This window comes from Phalangium opilio, unplaced genomic scaffold, assembly GCF_054372755.1.
Source record: "Phalangium opilio isolate 3A_F unplaced genomic scaffold, DU_Popi_V2 ptg000070l_1, whole genome shotgun sequence".
In the NCBI taxonomy this organism is placed as follows: domain Eukaryota; kingdom Metazoa; phylum Arthropoda; class Arachnida; order Opiliones; family Phalangiidae; genus Phalangium; species Phalangium opilio.
Window position 1 is genome coordinate 10,784,854 of NW_028324182.1, and position 26,646 is coordinate 10,811,499.

A 26,646-nucleotide genomic window follows, 5' to 3' on the forward strand; every position below is an offset into this window, starting at 1 on the left:
ACCCCTCTTGCTCAAACTGTGGGAGAGGGAGTATAGGTTCGCCGGACTCCTTTTCTACAACTCCCTGCTGTTACTAAGATAGAGCATTGAAACGAAGGCAGATTTAAATTAAAAATCTTTATATTACCAGGGATTAACGACCTTAACTTAGACGTAGACTTTCTTGGTATTGTTTCTTCTAAAACTAATTAATTTTCAGGCTAATCCTATTAAGGCCAGAGAAGCAAATCTCCAGGGTACGATATAGTATACATCATCCTTGTACCACCCATCTTTTATTTTATATAAGTTTCATCCGACCCGAGTTCATTCGATATATTTGCATAAAGTAAAGCGGCCTAAATTGAGCCATTTTAAGACTCATTTTACCGTGGAAAAGTCATCTGGAAATTTAACTCTCTTTCATCTTGAACCTCCTCCGTATAAGATTATAAATAGAAAACTCCCTTCTCTTTATTATTTAAACGAGAGAAAAGTTTTAGCTTATGACGTTAAAAATATATAATATAATAAAACCCGACGACCATTTTGGCTCAGGAAAAATATAATGATGGGTATAAACAAAATGGTATTTCCTTACTCGCATGGGCTAGACAATTTTTTTACGGGGTTTTATTTAAGAATGAATAGAATTAATAGCTAGGGCTTGCAAAAGAGACACGCGATCCTATTAAAGTTTGTTTAGTATAAGCTCTATACGAGTTCTGACTCACTTATCAACTGCTTTATCAAAAATTATGAAATTAAATAGTTTTACAGGAACAATACTGTTAAGTATTCAATTGAAAACCTTATAAATCCAAGGTCATCTTAGCAATTGGCGGCTAGAAAAGTTCACTTATGGTTTAAAATGGCCGAGGGGCTAATCACTATCAGATTCCCTGAACATCGATTACGGATTACGTGTAATCACTTTTGCACTGTCGAGGGCAGGGCTTTTAAAGATTGGGCGTATCACTTTAGAACAGTTAAAGGTACAGTCGTGTACAACGATTACATTAAGTGATCGGCCCCTCGAAAATGGCGGAAAGAAAAGTGACCAAACCATCTCCTGACGCGAAAGTGTCCCCTTTTTAATAGTTTAAGTTAATTACTGAAAAAAAAAACATCAGCGCGGATTACCATTTTATGTGAACAATGTTTCAACAAATTGGTTTTCAATGCTAATACTTCAAGCTTTTTAATTGTAATATCCCTAATTACTAAATTTAGCGGTATTTTTATACAACCATTTACTTTGAATCTCCCATTACATTATATTCAAAAATAGGTCATATAAAATGAGACGACCCATCCTATCTTTAGCCTATTTTCAAGGCATATCTACTCTAACAATGAAAATGCATCCCGTAGCTAGGCTGGCTTTACTATACAGTTAAATGGATTCTTTAAAAAGATAATTTCAATTTAGCCAGGGAAGAAGGCTTGGCGCAAAAAATATTAAAATAAGGGCAAAATACCCATAAAAGAAATATGTTCCTTTGTTAAATGATGAAGAGAAAGCGAACTCTAGAGAGAGGAGAGAAGAGAAAAAGATTTCCTTAAGTGCATAAAAAATTCCAAACTCATCAAAACGGTTCTTCATACTCAATTAACGCTATTGAAAAACGCTTTCTAGAGCATCCACACGCGCCGTGAATGGCAAAAAAGTTAAAAAGGGTTTAAATTGTCCAGTAATAGATTAATTCAAAGTTATCAAGGTCTTTCTGATAAGTTTGACAAAAATTAAAGGTCAGGTTCATTGCGTCAAACTGAGCGGTAAATGTCCAAGAACTTATATTGGTCTACAATATTTAATAACAACAAGCGATATTTAGTTTACTAGGGAGAAGGTGTAGATGCCTAAGTATTCGCGGGCTATAGTGCCAGTCCCCTTTCAAAATACAAGGAGGGACGTAAAAGGAGGCCGGGCTATTTCGCCTCTCCTTAGTCGGAAAATATGTAATTTTCGTCATTCGCGTCGCGCTGACGTGAGTTTTCAAGAACCAATGAGATAGAGCTGGTTGTAATTTAGAGGCGCGGATTAACTCCGGACCCACGCTTGGACTGGAGATAAAGCTACAAATAAAGCGACTTTATACCTTCTCCCTAGTAAACTGGATATCGCTTCTTGTTAATAATAATAATAATACGAAGATACGGGCTGCCTCAATCTGATACTGATAGTTTCAGGCTAATCTACTTCGATTTAAACTCTGTCCTACCCCCAAGGCTTAAAAATAAGTTCATAAAGAATGCCAAAAATCTACTAGGCTATTCCCTTCCGATATTAGATATTTCTCCAGTATTTTTTTCTGATAGAATTTGACATTCCGACGAAACGCGTTACAAATTCTTGGAATGACGAGGATGGCAACGATATTAGGACAAAGAATAAGAGAAAAACGACAGAAGGCAGTCGGATGGATATACGAAGAGGATATAAAAATCCGATATATATATATATATATATATATAAAATTTATATACGACAATCTAGGGAAAAGGAATTTTTTTCCCTTTCCCATTCTCGTCTTTCTTTTCCCCTTTTGGGAGACGCGCGCCCGCCAAAAAAAAAAAGAAAAAAAAAAGAAATGATATTCTTTGGTCCCAGGACACCCAAAACTTAAGTTCTCTTTCTTCTAGCTTTGTTACCTTTTCCGAGAAAGAGAAAAACTAGGAGAGAGCGAGTGCTCACTCAATTTCCTATCTTTCTTACAACCTACAAACCCAATATGGTTTCGAGGTTTGTGTTGCTCATCAATCACCCTCGCGAAATTGTAATAAATAATCGGTTACCCACCGTTACAGGGAGTATAAAATGAAACCGAAGTGCACCAAGACACGTACCGAATGAACAACAACTAGAAATGAATGTATTTTGAACCCCGGGGCAACTTTCTATTTAAAATTCCATAGATTTGGGTTTCATCCCAAAGTACACGTTTGACAAATCATGATTAATAATTTAGTTACTCACCAAAACGCCGGAATTGAAACCGACTTGTTGAATTTCCAATTAAGGACAAGGCCCAAAATTCTGCATTCAAATGGTGCTTTCATGTCGCCAAGGCCTAGTTTCAATTATTGGTAATTCCACCGTTATTTGTTAATTATTGAATAATTCCGTCCAAAACATTCATACCGTTGTTGTAGGAATGTTTGCAAAGCTTTCAACAACGACAATACAGTTGAATACTCGATTACATTTCTGAAATTTTAAAAGTTAATTATGAGCAAAGAATATTTAATCCCCGTGTTTCTCGAAACTCTAAGCTTAATTAGTAATTAACAATAGAGCTAGCTAGCAGACGACAGTTTTGGGGTATACCTAATTAGTGGAGTATAAATTAAATTACTAGGAGTAGAAGTTATAAGAATAAATTGGAAGTGTACGTTAAAAATTATGAAAAATTGGAATGAAAGGTGTGTGGTTCTTTGTTGACTTTGTTCATTAACACTTGAGGTTTTTCCAGGGACTTTGAGTCAGCTTGGAGCCCTTGTTTAACTAGACTATGGCGCTATCTCTTCCCTATTCTCTCAACCGTTGGCAGTGTCAACGTCTCTGTGGTATAGGTATAAAGGGGCCTATTTGGGAAGCGCGAAAGTCGTTTCGTTCCCTAACGCGCTTTAGGCCATAAGAAAACGAGTAGGTCTATCGAGGGAGTGATGGAAAGAAAGAATATTGGAAAAGACTTTCGCTTCATCCACCTCTCTTCCAGAGATGACAGTTATACCGTCGAGTCATCCCTTGAAAGTCCTCTTTATCCAGTAACTTTTCCGTCTCCTATCCAACCCTCCCCCATCTCTCTCTCTCTCTCTCTCACGTTACATTTCATAAAGCCCAATTTCAAACGCTAAGCCTCGGTTCGCGCCTAATGTTACTTCAGTGCCTATTAAGTACAATCAAATCTCCAAGAATATCGAATAAAATATAAGACATTTATCACTTAAGAAACACTTTTATAAGCTTTTTCAATTCAATATTCAAGGGAAATTTGAATTAATTCATCTATACGAAGACGGTATGTCATGAAAAAAAGTATATTTGGATCCATACAATTTTCCACTTTTTTTCTTTTTCAATAGAACTTTTTAGTGCAAAGAACTGCATGAGGATGGTATATAGGTGAGGTAGGATATGATCGCTGCAAAAATTGGAATTGATGGTCTGGGGATATCAATTTAATAAAATAAAAAAACGGTATGCGGGAGGTGGAAAAGGGTTGGGAGAAAGATGAGAGAGGGAAGTGCTAAGAACGGAAAAAAGAATCGTTATGTCACCTCATATGGTACAACCCCAAACGCCCACACGTTAGCCTCGTTTCTAACTCTAGTCGTTCATGGTATGAAGCTATATCAAGCCAAAGGTGTTAACAAGGTATTCAAAGTTCTCTTTTAGTCGCTTTCTCTTAATTCATCAATGGTACACGAATACACCTCCCATTTTCCCGTACAAGTACTATTTAAACTATTTCGCAAACTCTCATTCTGCTTCCTATACCCTCGCTCGCCGCGCGCTTTTATCCGAACTTCATCCTTTATTTAAAGGAGAATTCACCCGAATCGAATGTATACAGCGTGTGATTAAGTTAAGCTAAAGACTGAAGGGACGATAGCCTACAGAATGTTTCAAAGCATTCGTTGAAAGCACACCCTGTATAGGGGGAAAATGGCGAGCGGCGAGGCTGTGTAGTTGAAACTTGTTCTGAAACTTTCCCTCCATACGAGTGAGCAACGTGTCAAAGCCAATTTACGTATTAGTTGGATTTAGGCTTAGATATACGCTTAAATAGACTCATACTACTGAATTTATTCAAAATCCGCATGAAAGGCCTACGTCTCGCTGAAACTGTATGAAAAGGTCGAGAGACCTAAACGTAACATATCTTTCGAGATTGGTGCCCAGTGTTTCTTTAATGCTCATTAAAAATTCAACTTAACGAAATCAAAGCGCCGAACGCGTCTAGAGTGTTACCCTTCCCAATATAAAAAATGCATAACCCTACGAGGAAGCGGCTAATTTGAAGTAAAATATGCTTTTATCTGGTTTTTTGTTTAAAAACCTTAAATCTTACTGGTTATTTATGAAGGGTATTTGACAACTCCACAACACAACCATCTGCTCAGCTTAAGAGAGAGATTTCAGTCGCATTGAGAGAAATTAATCAATTCTCTTACAACTAACTACATCTAAATACACGATCAGCTTTGGGAAAAGTTGGTTTTCTCGACTCTAGAATAAGTTATCTCAATTCTAATCGTTTATATATGGTGACAACGAACAATTATAGTGATGAAGATGGAGGCGGAGTTAGAAAAGGGAGTAACTAGCCGCGCCATTATATTATTGAATAAGGCCCGTTATTTAACAGATGGAGAGACAAAGAAGCGGACGTCGGAGCCGCTGGATATCTCGGCCGAGAAAATTAACAGCAACGCCACTACCATACAGCGCCAGAGAGAGACCAAATTGATTTCAAAGGCCCGCACGCTTTTCACAAATTTCTAGAAATATATTTTTCGCATTTGAACCTCAAAAGGAAGAAGGAAAGAAGAAGCGGAACGGCCGTCAACGAAAAACAAATTTAAAAAACTTCCCATTTCGAAAAATAGAATGGATGCCAACGTTCCATTTTCAATATATGGGTAGACAAAGGCTATCGCCAAAGATGATGTACGAATTGAAAAGGGAAGTTTTGAGTTTGGAGGGGGACTTCCGACGCATTCCCCTCTTCTTCTTATTCAATACTCCCATCCAAATAAAGCTCGATAATAAATAAAATAAAGTAAATGAGAGAGGCTTCATAAAGAAGATAGGGCAGCGAGGCGTTGGCCAGTAATTTCAGCGGACCAGCGATAATTCTGTTTTGAGGACCATCTATTAGTTAGTCGTGTTTGAGAACTCGGAACTGTACTTAAGCCGTTGCGTGATTAGAAACACAATTACTACCCTCCAGTGAAATACATTTTCGGATGTAAATAACAATATCAGGATGGAATCATATCCTGCAAGGTAACTTTCCCCCAAAATACGTATGTAGTGTAAGTGAAACACTTCTACAGGGGTCTCGTAGAAAATACATTAAGTCTTTGCCCCTACAAGTTGGCTTTCCCACAATATCATACTGTTTCACAAAAGTCTACATTTTTACCGATATGACCGATTTTTCTAATTTTGCATGATATTTATATTTTAAGTTAAAATGAGTGGCCATCTTGGAAAATGGCGACCAGAAATAGAACCAAAATAATTTTAAAATAAGTTTAACACAGGCAGCAATGGCAAATATAAAATTAAATATTTTGACGTACATATAAATATATATGCGTGTTTAGAATAAATCTATTTCCTTCAATATATTAAAATGTAGATAAAACCCTAATATATTTTCCTCTGATTTAATATTTGTCCCCTTTCTTTTGACAGGTAATTTCAAAATGAAACAGCTCTATCTTAGTCAAGTCTCTTCGTTTTCATATTTGGCGACATCATTGGTAGGCCGCTGCTTGGTATGGTATGGGAGATAGAACCCGATATATGTATAGAAAAAGAGCAATACAGGGCCTTGGGCGCCACCATTATGGACGGCGGCGCTTGGGCTAATTTTATATCGTTTCGCCATCTCCGGAAAATTGATTTTTACGAAGGGTTATGAATAAATAAATAATAAAAAGAATGAAAAGAAACGGAAGAAGAGACGGGAAGCGGGAAAATAGATGGAAGCTCGTGGACGGCCCTGAGAGAGAGAGAGAGAGAGAGAGAGAGAACACAGAGAGAAGAGAGAGCTTGTTTGTACCGAAAAGAAGGTCGGCTCCACTGAGTAAAAGCAAGAAAAAAAGGGGGGATGAATTGACATCAAGAGTACATCTATCGCTAATACATTTTGTACCACGACCATCTATCTATAAAGGCGAAGTTCGAACTAAATCCAATTTCGGTGCCCAGAAGCGAGGTACTCTCTGTCCCTTACAGTGACTCGCGACCCTGCAGTCTTTGTGCACTAGTTAAGGGACGAAAGCTAGGGAGCTATAGTACATGCAGCTAGGAACAGAGAGAGAGAAGGATGATGGAGCTTGGTTATCCCCAAGGGACGCGTTGCCAAGGCGACGTCTCGTTCGGGAGCAGCTAGCAAGATCGTGTCGCTTCTCCTCTAAGTTCCCTTCTCACGCAGCGGGCTTTCAAGCCAGCATCAAACCCCACGCGTTCCCTGTCCAACTTACAGATCAAGCCAAAGATGCAAGGGGGAGTGAAACTTTAACACGGAAAGCCGAGGCACTTTTCCTTCAACTTACAGTTACGACATACGCTGCTAGATATAAACTATCCCTGCTCTTTCCAATGCTATCCCCTTTACAACTCACTCTAAGCTGTAGTCATTCCCGGACAAAGCGGAATCTCTCAATTTATTAGGGACCAGAATCGCCTGGAGTTGATTAAATACGATAATTATTCTAAAAATATATACACCCTTGGTTACAATCTTAGAGGATTAACTCTGCGATTAAACTTACCACCCGAAAACAAAGTCTTATTTTTCTCACGAGCTGAATGTATTATTTCCAGCCCTGTTACGTATACGGTCCTTTACTTAACTCGCAATCCTTCCTTTGGGTCGCGCGCGTTTTTCTAAAAAGATCTCAAAGCCCATCACCCTTATTTTGGGAAAAAGAGAGAAACAAAGGAAGCTAGGAAAACAAGAAGAAGAAGAAAAAAATAAATAAATATCGTATACCTCGACCACTACCATAAACGAGACAATTCTGACAGCGGTTGAGGCGCTTATTGCGCTTTTACTCGGCAAAAAAAGATTCCCGGGAGGGGCTATAGCCCACCCTCTTTTGTTTCTTTCCTCTTTTTTTACCCACTTCGCGCTACCATCTCTTCTTTTCTCTATTTTCATCTTGGATATACAGTAGGCCACGGGGAGATGGGGAATGGATCTAGATAGAACAAACAACAGCTGCCGTCGATGTAAAGAGAGGACGCGCCAGCTTCTTCCTTCCTCATCGTTTTTCGCTTCCTTTCCTCGCCTTTTCTCTCACCACCATAACACGCGAGAGCTATAACGCTATACTGTCGTTTCATCTATCTAACTATATTTCCTATATGGTTTAAGGCAATACGCGTCCACGGACTCCAACCAAAGCGGAGTCTTGGATTCGTAGATCCTTACAAAAATTGTAACAACAACGATAGCTTAAGATTCATATATGCAAAAGGTACTAGCTGACCTCGTTAAGTATACCTCAACCATAATATATACTGAATACAAATAGAATAGATAGAAATCAGTATCGCAATATATATTGTAAACCCATCTACAAGCTTCGAAAGGTGTCGGGGAAAAAACACAGAGACCCTTACGACCTCGTAGCGTACCAGCCAGGCTTTTGTAGCTTTCGACGCCCGCAGCCCGCGCGCAATCTGTCAAAACAAGCAAAATAAAGAAACCCCGGTTATTTTTTATTCGCTAAAGCGAATGACATTTTCTCCTGCTGGCGAAACGCGTTTCGCGTCAGCGTTTTTCATTTCAAACTTTTTTTTTATATCCACATCTTTTGCTCTTTCCGCGTAGTTCAAATCAAGTACAACGTTCGTGGCACGCCAAGATACGTAAAGGTAAAATAAACTTCGTACGCCATGAACAGTCCAACTGAAACGAATTCCTTCTTTCGCGTACGGTGAGAAAAATATTCTAGTAGGTACGAAAACGTGATGTATCGGTCGAAGTCTTCAAGCAGTGAAAAGGTGCACGAGCAACTAACTCTATGGGAAAGGAGAGGGGGTAGGAGGATATAGGTACTTTTACGCTGTTACGTTTTAAGCCTAGCTATCGAGAACTGAAGTTTTTATTTTCGTCTGCAGTTAGCTATTTCGCAAGCCTCTCCTCTTCCACTCTAGAGGCGTATTTCCATTTTATTTTTTCTTTTGATTTCTCCTTTAAAAATTTCGGAATATATATTTCTTTCGCTTCATCTCATCTTCATCCTTAGAAAGGCCCTTTCGATTCCCGAAAACGTTTTGAAGAGAATTATTTTTATCAGAAAGAGAGAGAGATAAAAAGGATATGCAAAATTTGGATCGACGGGTATCACGAATCTATTCAATATTACCAAGTACATCGTTCTAATACGCAGTTTTAGAATGGAAAGGGCATGCTACTACGTAAGAGAAGGATGATAGAAATGAATTAATTCATGGGTTATGCAAAATTTGGCCCCGACCCGAATGAAAGGTGAGAAATGGAGAGGGAAACTGGGAAAGACTTTTTTTCAATGCTCTTCCTAAAAGATTTCTCCTCCATCTAGCCCACTTTCCAATATTTCGAGTGCTGGAATCAAACATCTAACGCCTGGCTCTTCCAGGAATTTTAGTTTTACCTCCGGCGGGTGTGGGTCTGTTTTACCCTTCACCCCCGGACATTTCAACCCATCCACTTAAAAAGAATCTCATTAAAGACGCGGGGATCAAAATTAATCCCCGAAGCTTTTAAAAAGGGGCGCGCCTCACTTCAAAACACGCCAAGATCTAGCTAGGCCTAAAACTTGAAAGCGGAGGGGAGAGGGGGTGACTAAGAAGAGTAAGAGGGGACGAAAACCCTTTTCCTTCTCGGAGCGACCACTACTCGCTAGAGTACCCTAGCGTTGGCCCTAATCGCCGAGCTCCCCCTCCCAATTGCGAAGCATCAATTATATAAAAGCGCTCCTATCTATCATAGGGCTTTCGCGAAGGCATACGAGGACACGGATAAAAATCTCGCTCGCCCTTTTACCCCGAAACTCTGACTCGAGACACCGAGAGAAAGATTTTGCCACGAGGGTAAGAAGATTGGATATACGGAAATATAGACAAAATATATTTTAGCGGGTCATCCACGTCGAGAATCCCATTTCTGCGTGGTCAGATAAGAAAAGATACTTTGTCTTTTCGTTCATTGGGAACGACCCTATTTAAGTGGGCTTCGTTCTACGGCGGACAGAGGTGAAACGTCCTTGTACGATATTTTTGTCTAAAAGAGAAAAGTAAAAAGGGCGGGAATACTATATCGCCACTATATAGTGGACTCTGTTACGTCTTTGTTGTTTGTTGGCCTAATGGCCGGTATTATCCGCGAAAGAATTGTCGCCTCAGCTAGACAGAGGTTGTTTATTATTCCGGAGGGCTATCTTTACCCTATTTTCGCCCGCGCGACCCAAGAAGGCTCCGAGGCAAAGGGGACGGTACGTGGATCAGGCGCGAAAGAGGCCGCCTGAAACAAAGCGTTAATTACGCTAAACTATTCGATTTCCTCCAGCCTCCCTCTCAGAGAATATTTCGTACGGGATATAAAGAGCGTAGGAGTTAGGGATCGTCCGAGTGGAAAGAGCGAGCGAGCCCGTTATAGTTCATTCCGATTATTCTAGCTCTTAATGGCTTAACGAATTAAAGCTAAAATTGACAAAATTCCCGGCGCTTTCAAGCGTCATCATTCTCGCCAGACCTCGGTCGTATATTTACGAGAAAGAGAGATATAGAGAGCGGTCCGTTGTTGTTATGGTAACAGATTTATATCCGGGAGATTGCGTGGGGACTAGCCTATTTCGTCGAAGGCGATATCTTACGCAAATATAAATCCGCGTATGGGCTAGGATCTTAAAAGGAAGCTCGAAGGAGAGACTAGGGAGAAAGGAGAAGATAAAAGGGGCGGGAGAGAGGGGGAAGGCAAAAGCGATTCGCTACTTATAGAGCGAGATGTTAACAGCGAGGAAAGCGTGATACGCCTGGTTATTCTTCCTCGTTTTCCCGCCTTCGTCTAATTCCCGGGTTCGGTGGGTACAGATGGCGGCACGAGTCACCCCAAAAACAGGGGGAAAGGTGGGGAAGCAAGAGGAGGAAGTCGATGATAGAAACGGCAAACTCTAAAAGGAGTAAAAGGCGGCCGAGGAAGGAGGAGAATCGTGGCATCTCTTCTCCGGCGGGAGTCGATCCAACAGCCTGGCTATAGACGGAAAGACCAGGCTCGATTCCAAACTGAAATCAGCCCACACCGCGGCTCCGACGACATCCTAGCTATCATCCTCTGGCGGCTCTTTCCAAAAACTCGTCATTAGCGTCCGGAATTCTGTGCCTAGCTAAACATCGATTCGCGAAACTCTAGTCGGACGACGCGAGTATACGGGATCGTATCCAGCCGTTTCTCCGAATTCGCTTCCTCCTCTCCTCCGGAAAGATCCGCGTTCTCTCTCTCTTTCTCCTCGAGGATCAGAGCCCCGGGAGCAGCGATCGGGGCTCGGAGGATGCCCCTGCTAGAATGGCGGCTTCGGCGTGCAGGGCTTTCTTTTGCCGACTCTTCGCCCCGTCTTCGTCGGGCCTCAACGCGTCGGGTCACGGACGTTGGTGGGGTCCCGGCGGTTGGTTGGGTCCCTTCCGGCGACGATGTCCCACGGCTTCGCCTTCTCAAGTCCGTTTCCTGCCTTGCCCATGCGGCCTTCTTACCTTCGACCCCGTCACCAGGGACGCCTGGCTCGAGAGGCTCGAAGAGAGCTACGCGATGGCCGGCGACGAACCACCTCGTTTGCAGGTAAGACACGCCATCATTCCTTCCAAATTATACATTCCCACTAATCATCCGTCATCGCTCAAATTACCCGAGCCAAATCCAATTCTTTCTCGGTTTGGGATGGTAGGGGGGGGGGTAGGGTTGAGGATGATACGAAACAGACCCTTTCCCGTTAGGAAGAGAGGTCTCGCCTTTCGTAAGAAAATTTGACAAAGCGATGCCCGGTTTCATTATCCTCCATCGGCTTTCTGGAAAAGCCAATTGGAACCTAAGAAAATAAAAAGTTGACGCGAGATTACGGGCGTGAAGAGAGTTAGAGAAACAATTTTTAACGATTCGAGTCACGTCAAGGAGACGCGCTCGTTAATGGGGTGGCCCTTTTCCGCCAGCCAACTTTTCCCTCCTGAGAATTACGTGTCGAAATAGACTAACAAGTGATTCTCTCTGGCGACAAGCGGGGAATCCGTAATCAACCATAAACGACCCTTATTACCTTACTTCGAGCACCCAAGAATTCCGAGGAAAAGAGAACCGACCCGAGAAAAGAAAGAGAAGAAAAATAAGAGTAATAGAACGGGGTAATAAATACCATTTACTGGGAGGAAATTTTATTACGGCCATTAAAAGACGGGCAAAAACATTTAACGAAACGGAAGAAAAGGGAATAAAGGAGGGAAAGAGAAAGTATAACTTTGGGCGCTTGATAGAATAAGGCCGTCAGTGATTACACCGTAATTACAATCAAGTTAAATCACAATTTCATTACAATGAAATCAGAGATAGGCGAATCTGAGCCCATATGTACACTCCCTTAAGGATTTTTCGCTACAAATATACCAGTACTAACGAGAAGGTTGAAAATTACGTCAAGGCAATTTCCTATTCCCATACAAGAACCTATAAATTAACGTCGACTAAAGTTGTTGCATTTTTCAAAATCATTTCACATAGGTGGCCGAGTCGGGTGGACAGTGGTTCGCTTTGAATAACGCTCATTTAGCGGCACTACGAGAACTGGAAAGACGCGGAAGATGTTCCAAAGTGGTATTGAACGTGGTGCCCCTGGCTCGAGTGCCTCCGTTGGTTAGACGGGCTATGAAACTCAGTTCGGCCTCGTATTCATCCTCGAACTCATCCAATTCCAATTCCCTACACCAAGACACCGGTTCCCTAGCCACCAGCGAAGCCTGGGCTACACCGACCCCCGGTCAACGACGGGAGATTGTCACCGCCTTGGTCAAGAGGCCTACCCCTCCTTTCCCTTCTCCGCATCACGTCTCGGCTACCGTCAGTACGGGTAAATATAACCAGTTATTTCATTCCCAAGGCTAGCAGCTAGTCTATTTATTGAAGTAAAAAAGGAAACCTTCCATAGTACCTAGTTACGTCATATTTTAGTAGAATCATTGTCGTCAGACACGATTTGGGTTTTTGCCAGTTTACTATATCGTTCAGGACTGCATGTTTAACTCTTATTAATCTTTTCTCTAAAAATGATGGGTGAAATATAAAACAGATTTTTATACCTATTTAATGATGTAAGAAATTACGACACGATTTTATTAGCTACATGCACTGTAGAAATGTTAACAATATCTCATTTCTATCATGGACTTAGCGCAGTAATTTTTTGTGAGCATAGTGCATGGAATACCTCTTACATATTAACACCCAGCGCGCGAACCTCTAAAACAGCGCCTGCCATTTCGAATGGTCTTTATCTACAGATCCTCGTTTACTGAACCACAGCGCAAAACGTTCTGTGAAATTTCTAGTAACGTTTAGATCCTATAAGCTTTCATTGCACGTGCTCGGTTTTTGTACGCGTTCAGTTATCCCATCCCATACGATACGAAGGGAACTTTATAAGATGTACGATTCTACCTTTGTATATTACATAAACCGCGGGGTCTATTTAAGATATATTTTTTGAGAGGGAACATTTTTCATGGCTCAATATTCTTCGCGTAAACGTAAAAGATTGATTTTCAATTTCGAGGGAAATCGACTTGTATAACCAGGAGCTAGAACATCCATTACTCGCTTATAGGCGTATTAAGAGGCCTCGTCCTTCGCCCAGCAGACCCGCTTTGGTATGTCACCCTTTTGCCTACCCGGGCTAGCCAAAAGCCAGTAGACATTCTCGAGGTCTAACCTAATCGAAAATTCCCCTTAATCCATCGACTCCCTATATAGCACCTCTTCCCCGGGCGCAAATTTGCATAAATATGGAATCAAGAGGATGTAGAAAATTTTTGTTGATCAATAGAGTGGGTTCTATATATATTCCCCTGACAGAATCGATATCATATTCAAACTCCCTTTTCCACCGAATTTAAAAAAAAACTAAATTTGAAAATTTATTAAATTCTTCCATGAATATTAAACTTAAAAAACAATGCCAAGATTTTGTGTTTGGAAGACGCGAGAGTGTGGCTCTAAAACTAGTTATTTTTCTGATGTCTGAATCCGAGATTCTGCCTCTATCATCTTTACAGGAGGTATAAACATTACTTTTAGTTTCAGTAACATTTTCCTCCTTAAATGAAGAAAATGTAATTTTGTTAAAAATACGAATATTTTTGCACATTCAAGGATAATGTAACTAAACTCGTATAACGGCTATTATATTTTCCAAGGCAAAGAACTAAGAGCTATAGCAAGCAGGCTTGGCTTGAAAAAGATCGAATTTAAAGACCGGTAAAATGGATAGGAAGGTTTTCAACAGGCGACGCGGTCTTGTCGCTTACATAAAGTACCCACTAAAGAAGAGAAGCTGGTTAAAAAAAAAATCACGATGGGAAAAGCTAACATACATCCATTCTCAAATCAACGATAGAGAGGCAAGGAAATTAGCTAAAACCCGATGAGTTATCGTTATAATGGGGTCCCATTTTATCCGGCCAAGTAATAGAGCGATTTGGCCGGCCAAGAGACCTTTAACACCGAATCAATACACAGGGTGCAGAGCTACGATACGCTAGATCAACCAACCATCGACTGAAGCGTCATTTACAAAATTAGCTTGGAAATTGGATTTCGTATAGTTAAATCTTGTCGACTATAGCTGCATGAGTAAATGTAAATTATTGTTATATAAGTTCGCGACCCTGTAGATTAATTGCATGAGAAAGCGGAAGGCGGTTATTGACATAGAAGAATCCAACGTTTAAAGAAGATGGGTTTACCACGGATAAACCGTGGATATTTTAGCAATCTAAGCTTGTGTTCCAACTACAGAAGATGAAGATGTGTATATGCTATCATTAACCGGATTGGATTGGATTGGATAGGTTGTTGCTTACTCGCTCCTGATGAGCCAAAAAAAAACCCAATCTTTTTTACTGGTGGCCTTAAAAAAGAATTAGAAAAGTAACCCTTGTCCCAATGATCTCATCAACGATGGTGACTTCGAGAGAGAGAGATAGAGGGAAAGGACAAAACCTAGTACTAATAATTTGTTCTTTTTTCCCATCCTTGGAGACAAGGCAGGAATTGCGATCACTTATATTCCTCCCTTCTCTTTGGGATAATCGGTTGGAAAATTGCTTGACCCGAGATAAAACAGTACCAACACACCCCTTGGACAGACCGAAGCTTTTCTGAAATAGAAAGCCCAAAAGCCAAAAGGGAAGGGGGAATGATTTAAATTAAATTTTGGCTTTTCCATTATCTGGTAATTAAAAGCAATAGGCAGGAGGGAATTTGGAATGAGAACAAGGAGGAATACGACGACAGGGTTAACAACGGAGCACCATCCAGGACAGAGAGAGCCTAAAAGTAAATACCTAACACGTCACCCGTACACGTAACAAAAAGAAGAATAGAGAGTTTAAGCATCCCCTATACGCGTACGTGTAGCCACCTTTGACAATGCATTGGTCTAATGCACTGTGGAAGGTAGCTACACGTACGCGTTTAGGGGATGCTTAAACTCTCTAATAAAGAGCTGATGGGAGGGGGCTAGGGGGGAGTCAATCCATTGAGAGAGATTAAGCGAGTGACCCGAGAGGTCACCCGACCCCGACTCGCCCCCGAATGGCGAATAAATTGGGGGTTTTGGAGTAAAGATCTTCCCTAAGTATGGTTAAGGCCTAAGTCGAGGTTCCCCCCACCCCAATTTGACCTCTTTCGCCACCGCGGGTATTAATCCAGATCGCGTTACCGTTTATACGATGATAAAGACAAAGACCTTTCAGTTAGGCCAAGGCTTACCCCTTTTTTCCATCCACCATCTATCTCTCTCTCTCTCCAGCCATATCTAGGCTTGACAAGGATATTTAAGAGAAATTTTCGAAAAAGAATTTTGTTTTTTTTTCTAAGGGGAAAAAAGAATAAAAAAAATCACGGTATTCCCATCGTCACTCTTTGGTCATTAACGGCAGTGGGGAGGTGGTTTGACTGGTTTCGGATATCTATCGATGTGAAAGAGGTCCCAACAAAAGAACAATTCATTTTTTAAAAGATAAAGCTAGGGTATGTTGTCTTCCGTTTTGTACCTGGGAAATTCCTAAGGCTTAAAAGGGTTTATTAGTTTGATAGAACTTTTTAAAAACCTTATTGTTAGCTCTACTCATGGCAATTTTATCTATGATATCCTCAGAATGTTTCGACTTGCCTTGTAAATTGCTAAAGTTTGTAGTTCAGGAGTCCAAAAACATCTTTTTTATTATCAAACCTAGCACTATCTCTCGAGCTCTATTTGATACGAGTTGAAGTTATTGGTACTATTATTAAACTGATAGCAATTTTATCTATAACACTTTAACTTTTAAATTGCCAAATATCAGAGAGCACCCTAAAAACTCACACTTAATTTTTTTATCTTTCGAAAAAAGGTTTTCAAATTATCTTTAACCATCTTGTTTTATCTATTTTCAACCTCCAACTATCCCTATATACGTACGCTTCTCGGTTTTCGGAAATTTTATAGGCGATTAATTCGGAACTCGTAAAAGTCAAAAACCAAGATACCCTATCTTTGTATTTTTATTGTTTTATTCTAGGGTACGTTTTTTTTCAGTCGAGTCGAGTCCAAACTTTCTTCCCGCTCTGTCTCTCTCTCTGTCCTTTCCTCCCGCACTGTTCATTCCGAAATAAATTTGAAACCCTTTTCTAAAGCACCCAACGGTCCCCCACCAACTAAGTTTATGGAACAGGGACATTCTTTTTGCACAAGCAGACACACAAAGAGGAGAGAAGATAAATTTAGAAGGAAAAAAAAAAGAAAGAAAAGAAAGGCAGTATTACTACTAAGACCTAAGGAGTAATAACATCCCCATAGGGCCAATTCACTCGAAATACCGTAACAAATTTCGATTACAGAAGTATCTAACTGATCTATCTTATTTTTGTTTATTCAGATTATTTCTATGATGAATTAAACTAATTAACCTTAACAGTGATAGATTTAATTTTAGAAGTGGGAATGGAGAACGGTTAGTATTTACTTCAGTTATTCCGACTCATAGTCCAGTATAGAGCCCCTCCCCCCAACACATAACGAAATTTTAAATTATCTTATTGGCTCACTTAAACTACGTTTTGATGACGTTTCTGACGGGGACGGCGAAAAATCCGTAATTCCTTTTTACCTCTGTCGCTATGACCCGCCTCTTCTTTCATACCCCTCCGTCCCGTGGAAGGGGGTCCGGGACGTTGACGCGCGCCCACATTTCTCTGTTCTCCATTCCTACTTCTAAAATTAAACCTATCCCCGACCTTAATTTAAATATGATTGCTATGAAACTTGAAAGTCCCAATGACATCACTAATTTGTCTAAGGTTAGAAAAAAAATTTAAAAATAAAAAAAAAAAAATTATTCTGGTATGTACAATCTTCCGCCCTATATCTAAAAAGGCCAGAACATTATTTTTCATTTTTACCCCCATTTCAACCCCTCCCCCTTCTCTCTCATCCCTATATTTCTCTATCGGGATTCAAGCCTACACTTTTTCTTCTATAGAAAGTATACTAAATGTAAACCTTTCCCGGAGAAACGACGGAGTGGGCGTTACTATGGTAACGGTTTAGGAAGAATATAGGTACGAAAAACGCAGCGGAATTTAGTATATAAAAAAAAATAAGTTAAGAAAGAAAAAGGCTGCAGTTCGCGAAAATAACAGGGGGAAAAAAGGGCGCGAACTTTTCTCTTTCTCTATTTTTTTCTTTAAATAATTGTGTGCGATAAAATCGGATTAACTCTCGAGTAGTTAGGCCTTAGTCTTTCGTATGGTTCTACCCACCCCTTTTTCCTACATTCTCAGAATCTCGTGCCTCTTGCGCTTCCTCTTCCAACACCATCCCAGCATCCCAACCATCCATTCGCTACCCAATCAGTGACGCCTACACTCTTAGAAAATGGTAAAAAAAATATATTGTACAGCCTATCGAGTATCGGAAGAATTTTTGGAAGGCACTCCACTTCTCCATCACTACTCCCGCCTTTCTTCCTCATCCTTCTCCTCATCGGTTCCCATCGCGTTCCTTATATCTTATACCTTTCTCCTTTTATTAAAGCCGATTTGATTTCTGTTTATAGATAACTTTTTATTTTTTTATTTTTGGCGTCTAGTATGAATGGCTTGTGAAAAAATTTCGACGTTCCCGAACTATATAGGGACTTTGTTAGTTTCAGGCTTAGAAACGTCCCCAATTCTAATAAAAAAAGCAATTTTTCCTGGCCATATTGATAGCTTTTAAGATTGTAATCTTTGGTAGAGACGAGGATTTTTTTCGGCCCCTTGTTTTTGTGGTTGAAGAGGTACATTAAACCGAAGTTATTATTAAAGCTACGAGCTGACGTCAGCACGGTTCGACCTCAATTTGCGCGGTAAAACTTTACCAGCTTCCAGCACATATTCTTCCCCCAAGCCCATATAGGACCGGAAATTGGATACCACCAAACAAAAAGACTGAAGGGAGCTTTAATTGAGCACGTTTTCTTTTAGGGATTGTCTATTTGGGTTATATCTTTAGCTTGATTTACTTCTATTAGCGGATGGTGGTTCCCTGGACCGATAGGAACCATTGATTTTGGGTACAGGGATCTCAAAGTCGATTCGACAATGACGGATAAGCCCGTACTCCGTTCCGATCCATTCGCCCGCAATATTGCCAAGCCACTTCCCAAGGGAAAAAAAATTATCGAAAAAACCAAAAAAAAAAACCCCCAATGGTATAGTACGAGAGGCGCCAAGCCTTTCTTTGGGATCACCCATTCTTTCCTCCGATAAAAATACGTGTTGGCTTTCTCCAGGCACCTCCCTGTATAGTTTATCTCTTTTCCTAGACCTAAAGAAAAAAGAGTATGTGTGATAGAAAGCAAGAGGGATCCACGCATCACCCCGCATCCATAGGATAACGTATAGCGCAGTTCCACGCATTGTGTTGTTACTTTTTTGTTGTCTGGTAATATTTTATGCAAGAGAAATGTATATTATCTTTTCATAAGGGTTCGGAGAAGTTGGTCTATTCATCCCAATGGAGGTGGTATAAAGCGGGCGCGGGTAGATATTGCTAGCTATTATCTCATGGTTCACTTCATTGTTTAAGATAAACGCTAGATTTATTTATTACGTTTGCATGAGCTAATAAAGGTAAGACTCCTTTTATTATAACATTGGCCCTATATAAATGGAAACGGATTTCGGACGAAATTTTAATTCACCTTTCTGGGAAATTTAGGATGGGTTTAGGTGAAGTGCTACAGTTCTCGAGCAGCTCTACCTTATTTAGATGGGGATTTCAAGGAAACAATCAATTCAAATAAGTCAAAGGATACACTATTCCCAAGGGCCTGTAAAATAATACATTTTTCAAAATAGAACAATGTATCCGTCTACCATCACAAGGCCTAATGCGTAGGCTTGTGAAAGTGAAGTTAATTGCTTCAATCTTCCTTAATAGCGTAGATGGAAACACGGTATCCAATTTAAAATACTCATTATTTTAGAGAGATATTCGTGTCTATAAAATAGAAAAGAAATCCTTAACGAAAGAGTTTTTGTCTAAGAAGTGTCTTTCATATAAGTCACACGGATAAGGGCTTATCTTTTACGGTTTAATTTGATGGACAGCTGTATCGAAGGCGATTTTTTTAAAAGTGTTTATAGTCGATATATTTTGTTTAAACGATACGGTTCTTTGGGGATTGCAGGCGAGAATGAGAGATTCATTTTCAGGCGGTAAAGGCACTACATATAAAGGCTGGGTTGCTGTTATTTAATTATAATTGTCGTTAAAAACTTTTCCCGGCCCTTAAAGTGATACATACATAGTTGCAATATCTTTTTAGCTACCAGTGCTAAAGACAAACTCTCTTTTACGATTATGATCTGTGAGTGTGTATGTTTGAGGTTTGTGTATGGAGGCTGGATAGGTGTGGTAAGAACTTGATGTACCCCAACCATTGGACCGTCTCGAATATTACCTTAGCGAGTACTGTACGTTACCAACATACGAAACTAATATGACCTCCACGCCCCCGCAACCACACCTAGCTAATACGAAAATCTTGATTTGCGTGACTTGTTTCTGCTATAGTGCTAAGAGAAACGCATTTTAGGGTCGCGCTGAATTAATGAGATTTATAGGCCTAGTCGATTTTCTTCTTTGCCTTCTTTTTTTTCCCCTTACTATTCCTAGTTTTTCCTTCTTCTGTAAAAAAAGGGAAGGGTCCTGTGGTAAAAATAGAGATACCTATCTAAAGACTAGACACGGTTCGTAATTGCTAGAGCCAACGAAAGAGAAAAGAGAGAAAAAAAATCCCTGAACTAGATGAAGCGAGAGAACATTGTTAAAAAAAAAAGAAAATATAATGAAAAAATTAATTATAATAAAAAATGTGGATTCTATACGTTGAGAATAACTTTTTCGGACAGTTTGATTAAGAAGACTAATTAATTAACGCTCGTAGGGGGGAAAGGAGATGAGTAAGGAGGAGAAGGGGAGGGGGGGAAATGAATGACGTCATAAATATCTTGGAGTACGTCCTTCTCTCTCTCTCTCTCTCTCTCTCTCTCTCTCTCTCTCTCTCTCTCTCTCTCTCTCTCTCTCTCTCTCTCTCTCTCTCTATCCTCTGGTCCTCTCGAGCGAGCCTCTAGTCTCTAGTCTCTAGAACACGCAATTGTGTAACGAGAGATTTCCAAGGGCCAGAGCGTAGCTTCCATGCCTCGAAGGTGAAGATATACATTTTCCTTGGGAATTTATACGTTTTGACAAGATTGGTTCTGGAGTAATTAGGATATCGAGGTAGAAGATGCGAGCTTCGATAAATTACTAGTCCCTATAAAATCTCCCGCCCCCTTTTAATACACGGGAATTGATCCTAAACATTCAGGTGATTGTTATTAGTTTTGAGAATAAACTAGATTTGACATTGGGGTTTAAACTTTATGTAAGACTGGGATTTATTTGGTTAAAACAAATGGTTGTTTAAACTAGATAATTTTAATTTATTTTTATTTCTTCCTTCGAAAGACAGTAATGAATATTGTCATTGTGAATCTATTGTCTACAATATTAAATAAAATACTATACTGGAATCTACAGGAAGGAGATTAAATTGTGGTGTAAAAATTCTCTATTGGTCAACTGAAGGTTTTCACAAATTAACCTAATTAACCATATCTTATTTAATATTGTAGATAAACTCATAATTCTGTATAATTCCATTAGTTTATACCCTCTTTCAAATAAAAAATAAAAACTTCAAGCATACAATACAACGTTCCATTAACTTCTAAACTCCATCGCGAGATAAATTCTACTGACGTACATTACATTTTCCCCAGTTGATTAAATCAACCATCCATGGACGTATACGTCAATAAGTCGATTTTAATCAAATAAGATTTGAAGCATCATTACATTCGCGTATAGATAGGGTTACATCGGACGTGATGAGTGATAAAGCTATTTATACTCCTTCTTAAGGAAAACAAAACGTCCATTTCCAATGTTACGAACGTCAATTCGCAATTTATATGCGAAACCCGTAAACCAACCAAATAACCCCAAAAAGGGATTCCAACACAAAACAGAACAGAAAGACGACCCCTTTCTCTCTCTCTCTCAGTATTCTAATTTGAAAACTGGCTAGTTTGTTTTACCAATTTCATTCGGGTACCCCTCATTTTTTTCCTTCTCCTTATTTCCTCTTAACCTCTAGGTCTGACCCTTTCACTTCCTTCACCCAAACCCAAACCAAAAAAGGAAAAAAAGTAATTTCCAAATTCTTGTCGAGAAAAAGAAGAGAAACGTTCGCGAAGAATGTTTTCCGTCTCTCTTCTTTCCCATAGTTGAACAAAGACATTTTCGCGGCACCCCTGTTTAGAATTCGAACTGCATTCCTCGAAAATCTACCTCAAATAAAATAATATGAATAAAAAAAGAAGACACGTAGTCTCGCTTCACCTAATAATACTGGCTTCTTTCCTAAACGCGTTTAAGGTGCAAAAAAGGCCACCCGATAGAGAAACGTCGCCGCCTCTGAAGATGTAAAGAGAATAAAGAGTGAGAAAGAATGAAAAAGAAGTAGAGACGTCATCACTCAATTCCTAGGCAAGCGCGGGACTGAGGTTCGCACCAGATCTTCATACACCACCAAACCTATCTTTCTATCATCGTGACTTTATTTGCCGTTTCTCTAGTCTATCTTTGATAGTACTTTAGCGCGTGTTACTGTCACATATTCTCAGGGAAAACTCAGACGTCCTATTCGAGGAGGACTAGCTAATCCTCAATGTTTTTGGATCGTTCCAAGACGCTAAGCAACTATTATAGGCTCTCTCACCTCTTTTCCAAACCGCTATTCGTAAAATTTGTCACGAACTCGATGAAGTCGTAAAAAGACGGACCATTGGAGAAGAAGAAAAGAAGAAAAAACGAAGAACTTGGAGAAATGTTGAAGCACCTTTTTCTATCTCTCACTTGGCGCCTATAGCTGCTCTTTTCGTTTCGGGATTGGGGCGCTAGACCTAGCTCCTCCGTTAAGAACTCGATCTGCGAAAAAGAACATAATGCACCTGCGTCTCGCGACCGTCTTTTCTTTTTTTCTTTTTCATTCTTCCCTCCAGCCATTTCCCTCGCTCTATCTTCTATTTATCCCGTTTCTTTTTCTATGAAATGGCGAAAACCCCATCTAAGTCTACAGTATATCCGCGATGCTCCAGCGAATACCTTTCTCAACCTACGCTCTTTTACTGGAAACGGTTAATAATTACCAGAATGTTTACTATAGTGGTCTCTTAAGAGTCCATAATATGACTTCATTAACCGCGATTTTACGAGTGAGGAAGTCTTATCAGTTACATGATGACCGGTTTTATCCGGTTTTCCAAACATTCCTATATTAAAGTGACCATCAGCTCGAGAAATAAGAGTTCCTTTTAATCTTTGCTTTCCTTAGCCCAAGATGCTGTTGACCCAGTTTTTGCCATGGTAAATTGTGGCAGATAGCAAACGCGAGGTTATAGGGCAACCTTTAATTGGTACTATAAGTCCTATGGGACCATATCGTTCTGTACTATATTGAAATTTCGGACTGGTATGAAGTCAGTCAAACCTCTTCATTCAAACAGCCATCACGTACAACGACGTTCTACCTTTCCCTTTCAATCTACTTCTTTTTTTTTGTACTCTTTATACAGACATAACATACACTATACCTCGGGCCATTTCTTCCGCAATAGCTTTTTCCCCAACCAAACCACCTACCCTTTTCTCACGATTTTCGCCGAAGGAGTTAGACCCGGGAAAGCTGAGGGGAAAACTTTTGGTAAAAGAGCTTGGAAAATGTCTTTTATTTTAAGATTTAGCTTCTCGCCGATAGAAAGAAACACATACCTTTCACAAAAGAAATGTATGTATTAAATTCACGCCAGAAAATGGGAGAGTATAAAGTAAAATGGTTCTTAAAGGTCTGGGCTGTTTTCTTAGGTACAATATTCATAATGGAATGGAATAAACTCGCGCGATTCCAAGGATAAACCTACGAGATCCCCTTCGCCCATTTCTTACCCTATTCCGCCACCAACTTTTCTAGACCCAGGGGCTAAAGAATCCAAGCTCCATTAGACGCGACTCCAAGTTTTACGGGCTCCGAAACACGTGCCTGAATTGAGCCGCTAACTTCTAGAAAAAGGAAATGCTACACCAATAGGGGTATAGGCAAAGGGAAAAATGAAAAATCCAATCCGGAATCCGATACCATTTACTGACTCCATCTCTCACGCACGTTTTTGAATTTATGTATACGATAGGTTATTTTGAAAAAACCTCCAGAGATTTCACAGATATTTCAAAAGGGATTATGGGACGCAGTGTTTTGATCAGGGACACGGAACAACACTACAGTAGCTTTTATACGGAAGGTCCCTAGGACTGTAGTTCTGACGGGCAAAAACTTGATTCGCTTTTACGTCAGGGGACAGACAGGCGAGTCTCTCGGTAGCAACGAGATGCCCTCTTGTCCCGATTTCTTCTTTTTGAGGGATTAAAAGCTTCTTCCGAAGTAAACCTCCGCCTCTGCATCCGCCGGGGATGCTCCGGGATCGATTTCCCCCAACTCCTCATTCCCTTGGAGAAAACACCAGCTCCAAATTAGGCTCTTTTCCACTCCCCTTGAGTTCAGTTTCCCAGAAATGTTTTGATAAAATAAATTAAGAAAGAACGAAAGGAAAAAAAAGAAAGGTTACCGCCTCGTTGCCACCGAATCAACTTAACAGAAAGTTGGAGGGCGTCTTCGGGAAGAGCGTAATTTTAGACATGATGCTAGGTTGATTAGTTTGTGTAATTGGAAAATATTCAAAATCACTTTTGAATTGAAGAAATGCTAAGTTTTCAAAATAAGCGTATCCTAGACCATATGGTCCTCATATATTTCTTCTTAGTCTCAACGTTAGCTATCTAGTTGAAAATTAATCTACGTAAATGTTCGTCTCTGATTTTCAAGGGGAGTATATGCAAATTTATGAGGGCGATGTTAAATCATTCATATATTCATTAAGAAAAGAGGCTAAAACAATTATTCTTTCTAGACTCTCTGGATGATTAATATCGCGAATAAATTGCATTTTTCATTCGTATTCTCATTGTTATTATTTCTAGTGGACGGCACCCTTTTGAACTTTCGTCGAAACGACTCGCCAATGTACGACGGCAGTTCGCCTTGGGAAGGAGAGGACGAAACGACAACTACCAACACGACAGACGAAGAAAGCGACGAGTTTTCAGGTCAGTGGGGACCGGGGGATCGGATCCTTACAGAGTTTAGTGGCTTTAGCCGAAAGGGTTAGAACTAGGGTGGGTTTTAGAAAGTCCGTCGAGAAAGAGAGAAAAGGAGAGATTATAGACGCTGGGGCATAAGTAAAACAACTCTTCACTAAGTTTCATCTCCCCCAAGCTTATCTAGGTTTTGATTTTTGAGCCCTTACCTGAACATAAATTGTAATTCTTAGTGTATTTTGCATCCTGTCTATCGCAGTTATCCAATAAATATTAAAACCTCTTTTCTAACCAAATATAGAGGCCTAGTTCTGACTTACGACTCTTAACCTAGACTAGGCTGAGACCATTTATAAGAAACTTAGTGGATAATTGTTCATTTATGGAAGGGGGTAACGGTTGAGTCATCACCGAATAAAAGGGTATGGTTGAGGATGGGAAAGGCGGTCGGACCTAGCTGGCTAATAAATCGAGTTCTTCATCCGTAATCCTTTTCAGACGATTTGGAGGACGAAGAAGGGGTCGGCGAAGAGGAAGAAGGGTGCGGAGTTTGCGATCGTTACTTCGCGACGGAAGCGCGCCTACTACGTCATCAGAGACGTCGGGGTCATTTCGGGTGTTCCTTTTGCGACGCCACGCTACCCACGTCCGACGAACTGGCCATTCATCAGTTGGCCTTCCACCCTTGGTTGACCGAACCTCGGGCCGATCCTCCGCCACCCTTACCGGGCTCGACGCCATCCTCCACCCACAAGAACAGCCACCTTCACCGCGTCGCCAATAACGCTAAGAAGAAACATTTCGGGGCCAAACGACATTACCACCACAATACCCACGCCCATCGTCAAATGGAAGCCAACAACAAAAAGAGAGCCCATCGGGCGCACGCCAGAACTACTAGGGACGAAATGGAATCTCTACTTTAAATAAAACGGAGACATTACATAAACGTAAAAACCAAAAACGGCAAATCAAAATTCGCAATGTCTGTGGTTTAAAATGCAAACAGCGAGGATAGAATTTTCTTAATCGATTCAGGAAAATTTCTCTGAAATAATAGGGGAGGACTTGGAGTTTTACACACTATCCCTCACGCGTATACAGTAACACGGTGCCAATTTTCTCAAGAAACATTTTTCGCAAAGCGTACCTTACCTATGGAGACTAAGATATACGACACTCGATAAATTTAAGCATAGCACCAATTCCTGCCTTTTTTTCTCTAAGAAAAAAAAAAGCTTAAAAACTATCAACTAACTCTGCCAATAAATTTAAGTCTAGAGAAAAAAACTCGCGGGAGAAGTTTGCTTGGCTTTTTTCGAACATTCTTTTACCGGGTTTAGTTTCTAAGGGACAGGCAGTCTGTTTCTGTCGAAATTTTTCGACTATACCCCTGAACAAAAATGTTAAATAGAAGGGGTATAAGTGATATAAGTTTCGAGACAAAAAAAAAACGAAAGACGAACAATTTATCCTTGGCTATCCCGAGTATTCGTAGAGACTATGCTTAGCAGAGCGCTCGCGAGAAAAAAAGGAAATTCCCTTCTGTCGATTCTTATCGATACAAAGTGCTCCTTCTCACACAAATGGGAAAATCGATTGCGTGAATGGGCAAAATCCTCGCGCATTCCCGTTTTTCTTGAGAATAACAAAAGATGTACTAAACTGATTCGTGTTTTTGCGGAATTTTTTTCTCACTTGGTTTAGAGAGTTACCATTTCTTTCTAAAGTACCATTTTTCAATAACACAATAAATATATATATACTATGATGATATAAATATAGTCTAATAAATCTGAATTGCTTCTGTGATCTTAGAGGTCAGTGAGATTTGACCGAAAAGTATCTTTCATTGAATAGTGAATAAAATATATAGTATCAAGTTTGTCTACATTA

General features: G+C 40.1%; 2 protein-coding genes and 1 long non-coding RNA gene across 5 annotated transcripts in view; 1 reads left to right on the forward strand and 2 right to left on the reverse strand.

The window, feature by feature from the left end:
• Gyc32E (Guanylyl cyclase at 32E) overlaps positions 1-2,790 on the reverse strand; it is a 49,256-nt gene extending 46,466 nt beyond the window's left edge. The window contains exon 1 of the mRNA XM_089843130.1: positions 2,783-2,790. The gene's annotated coding sequence lies outside the window, so the exon portion shown is untranslated. The remainder of the gene's footprint in view (positions 1-2,782) is intronic.
• A 166-nt stretch (positions 2,791-2,956) lies between these two features.
• Positions 2,957-26,646, reverse strand: part of LOC149661597 (uncharacterized) — a 355,782-nt gene continuing 332,092 nt past the window's right edge. The window contains exons 5-7 of one of the 2 annotated variants that reach the window (XR_016368956.1): positions 11,686-11,790; positions 3,125-3,190; positions 2,957-3,053 (exon numbers count right to left, since the gene is read on the reverse strand). This is a non-coding gene — a long non-coding RNA (uncharacterized LOC149661597). Of the gene's footprint in view, positions 3,191-11,685; positions 11,791-26,646 lie in introns of both variants that reach the window. The other variant, XR_016368955.1, reaches the window with a different exon arrangement.
• Positions 6,299-26,632, forward strand: LOC149661598 (uncharacterized). Of its 2 annotated transcripts, XM_089843166.1 has the most exons (5): positions 6,299-9,218; positions 9,292-11,543; positions 12,474-12,819; positions 24,634-24,759; positions 25,249-26,632. In XM_089843166.1, the coding sequence occupies exons 2-5, from the start codon at positions 11,274-11,276 to the stop codon at positions 25,674-25,676; spliced, it is 1,170 nt and encodes a 389-aa protein (XP_089699292.1). In that variant the 5' UTR covers positions 6,299-9,218; positions 9,292-11,273; the 3' UTR covers positions 25,677-26,632. The 2 variants fall into 2 exon arrangements, with proteins under 2 accessions (XP_089699292.1, XP_089699291.1); XM_089843165.1 differs by having other exon boundaries at positions 6,299-11,543.

What these genes read in the sequence shown, in the direction of transcription:
- LOC149661598 (XM_089843165.1), top strand. Translation starts at nt 11,274, where the DNA reads ATGGCGGCTTCGGCGTGCAGGGCTTTCTTTTGCCGACTCTTCGCCCCG. An exon ending in ACGAACCACCTCGTTTGCAG is followed by an intron (nt 11,544 to 12,473) that starts GTAAGACACGCC and finishes CATTTCACATAG; the next exon opens with GTGGCCGAGTCGGGTGGACA. An exon ending in CTCGGCTACCGTCAGTACGG is followed by an intron (nt 12,820 to 24,633) that starts GTAAATATAACC and finishes TATTATTTCTAG; the next exon opens with TGGACGGCACCCTTTTGAAC.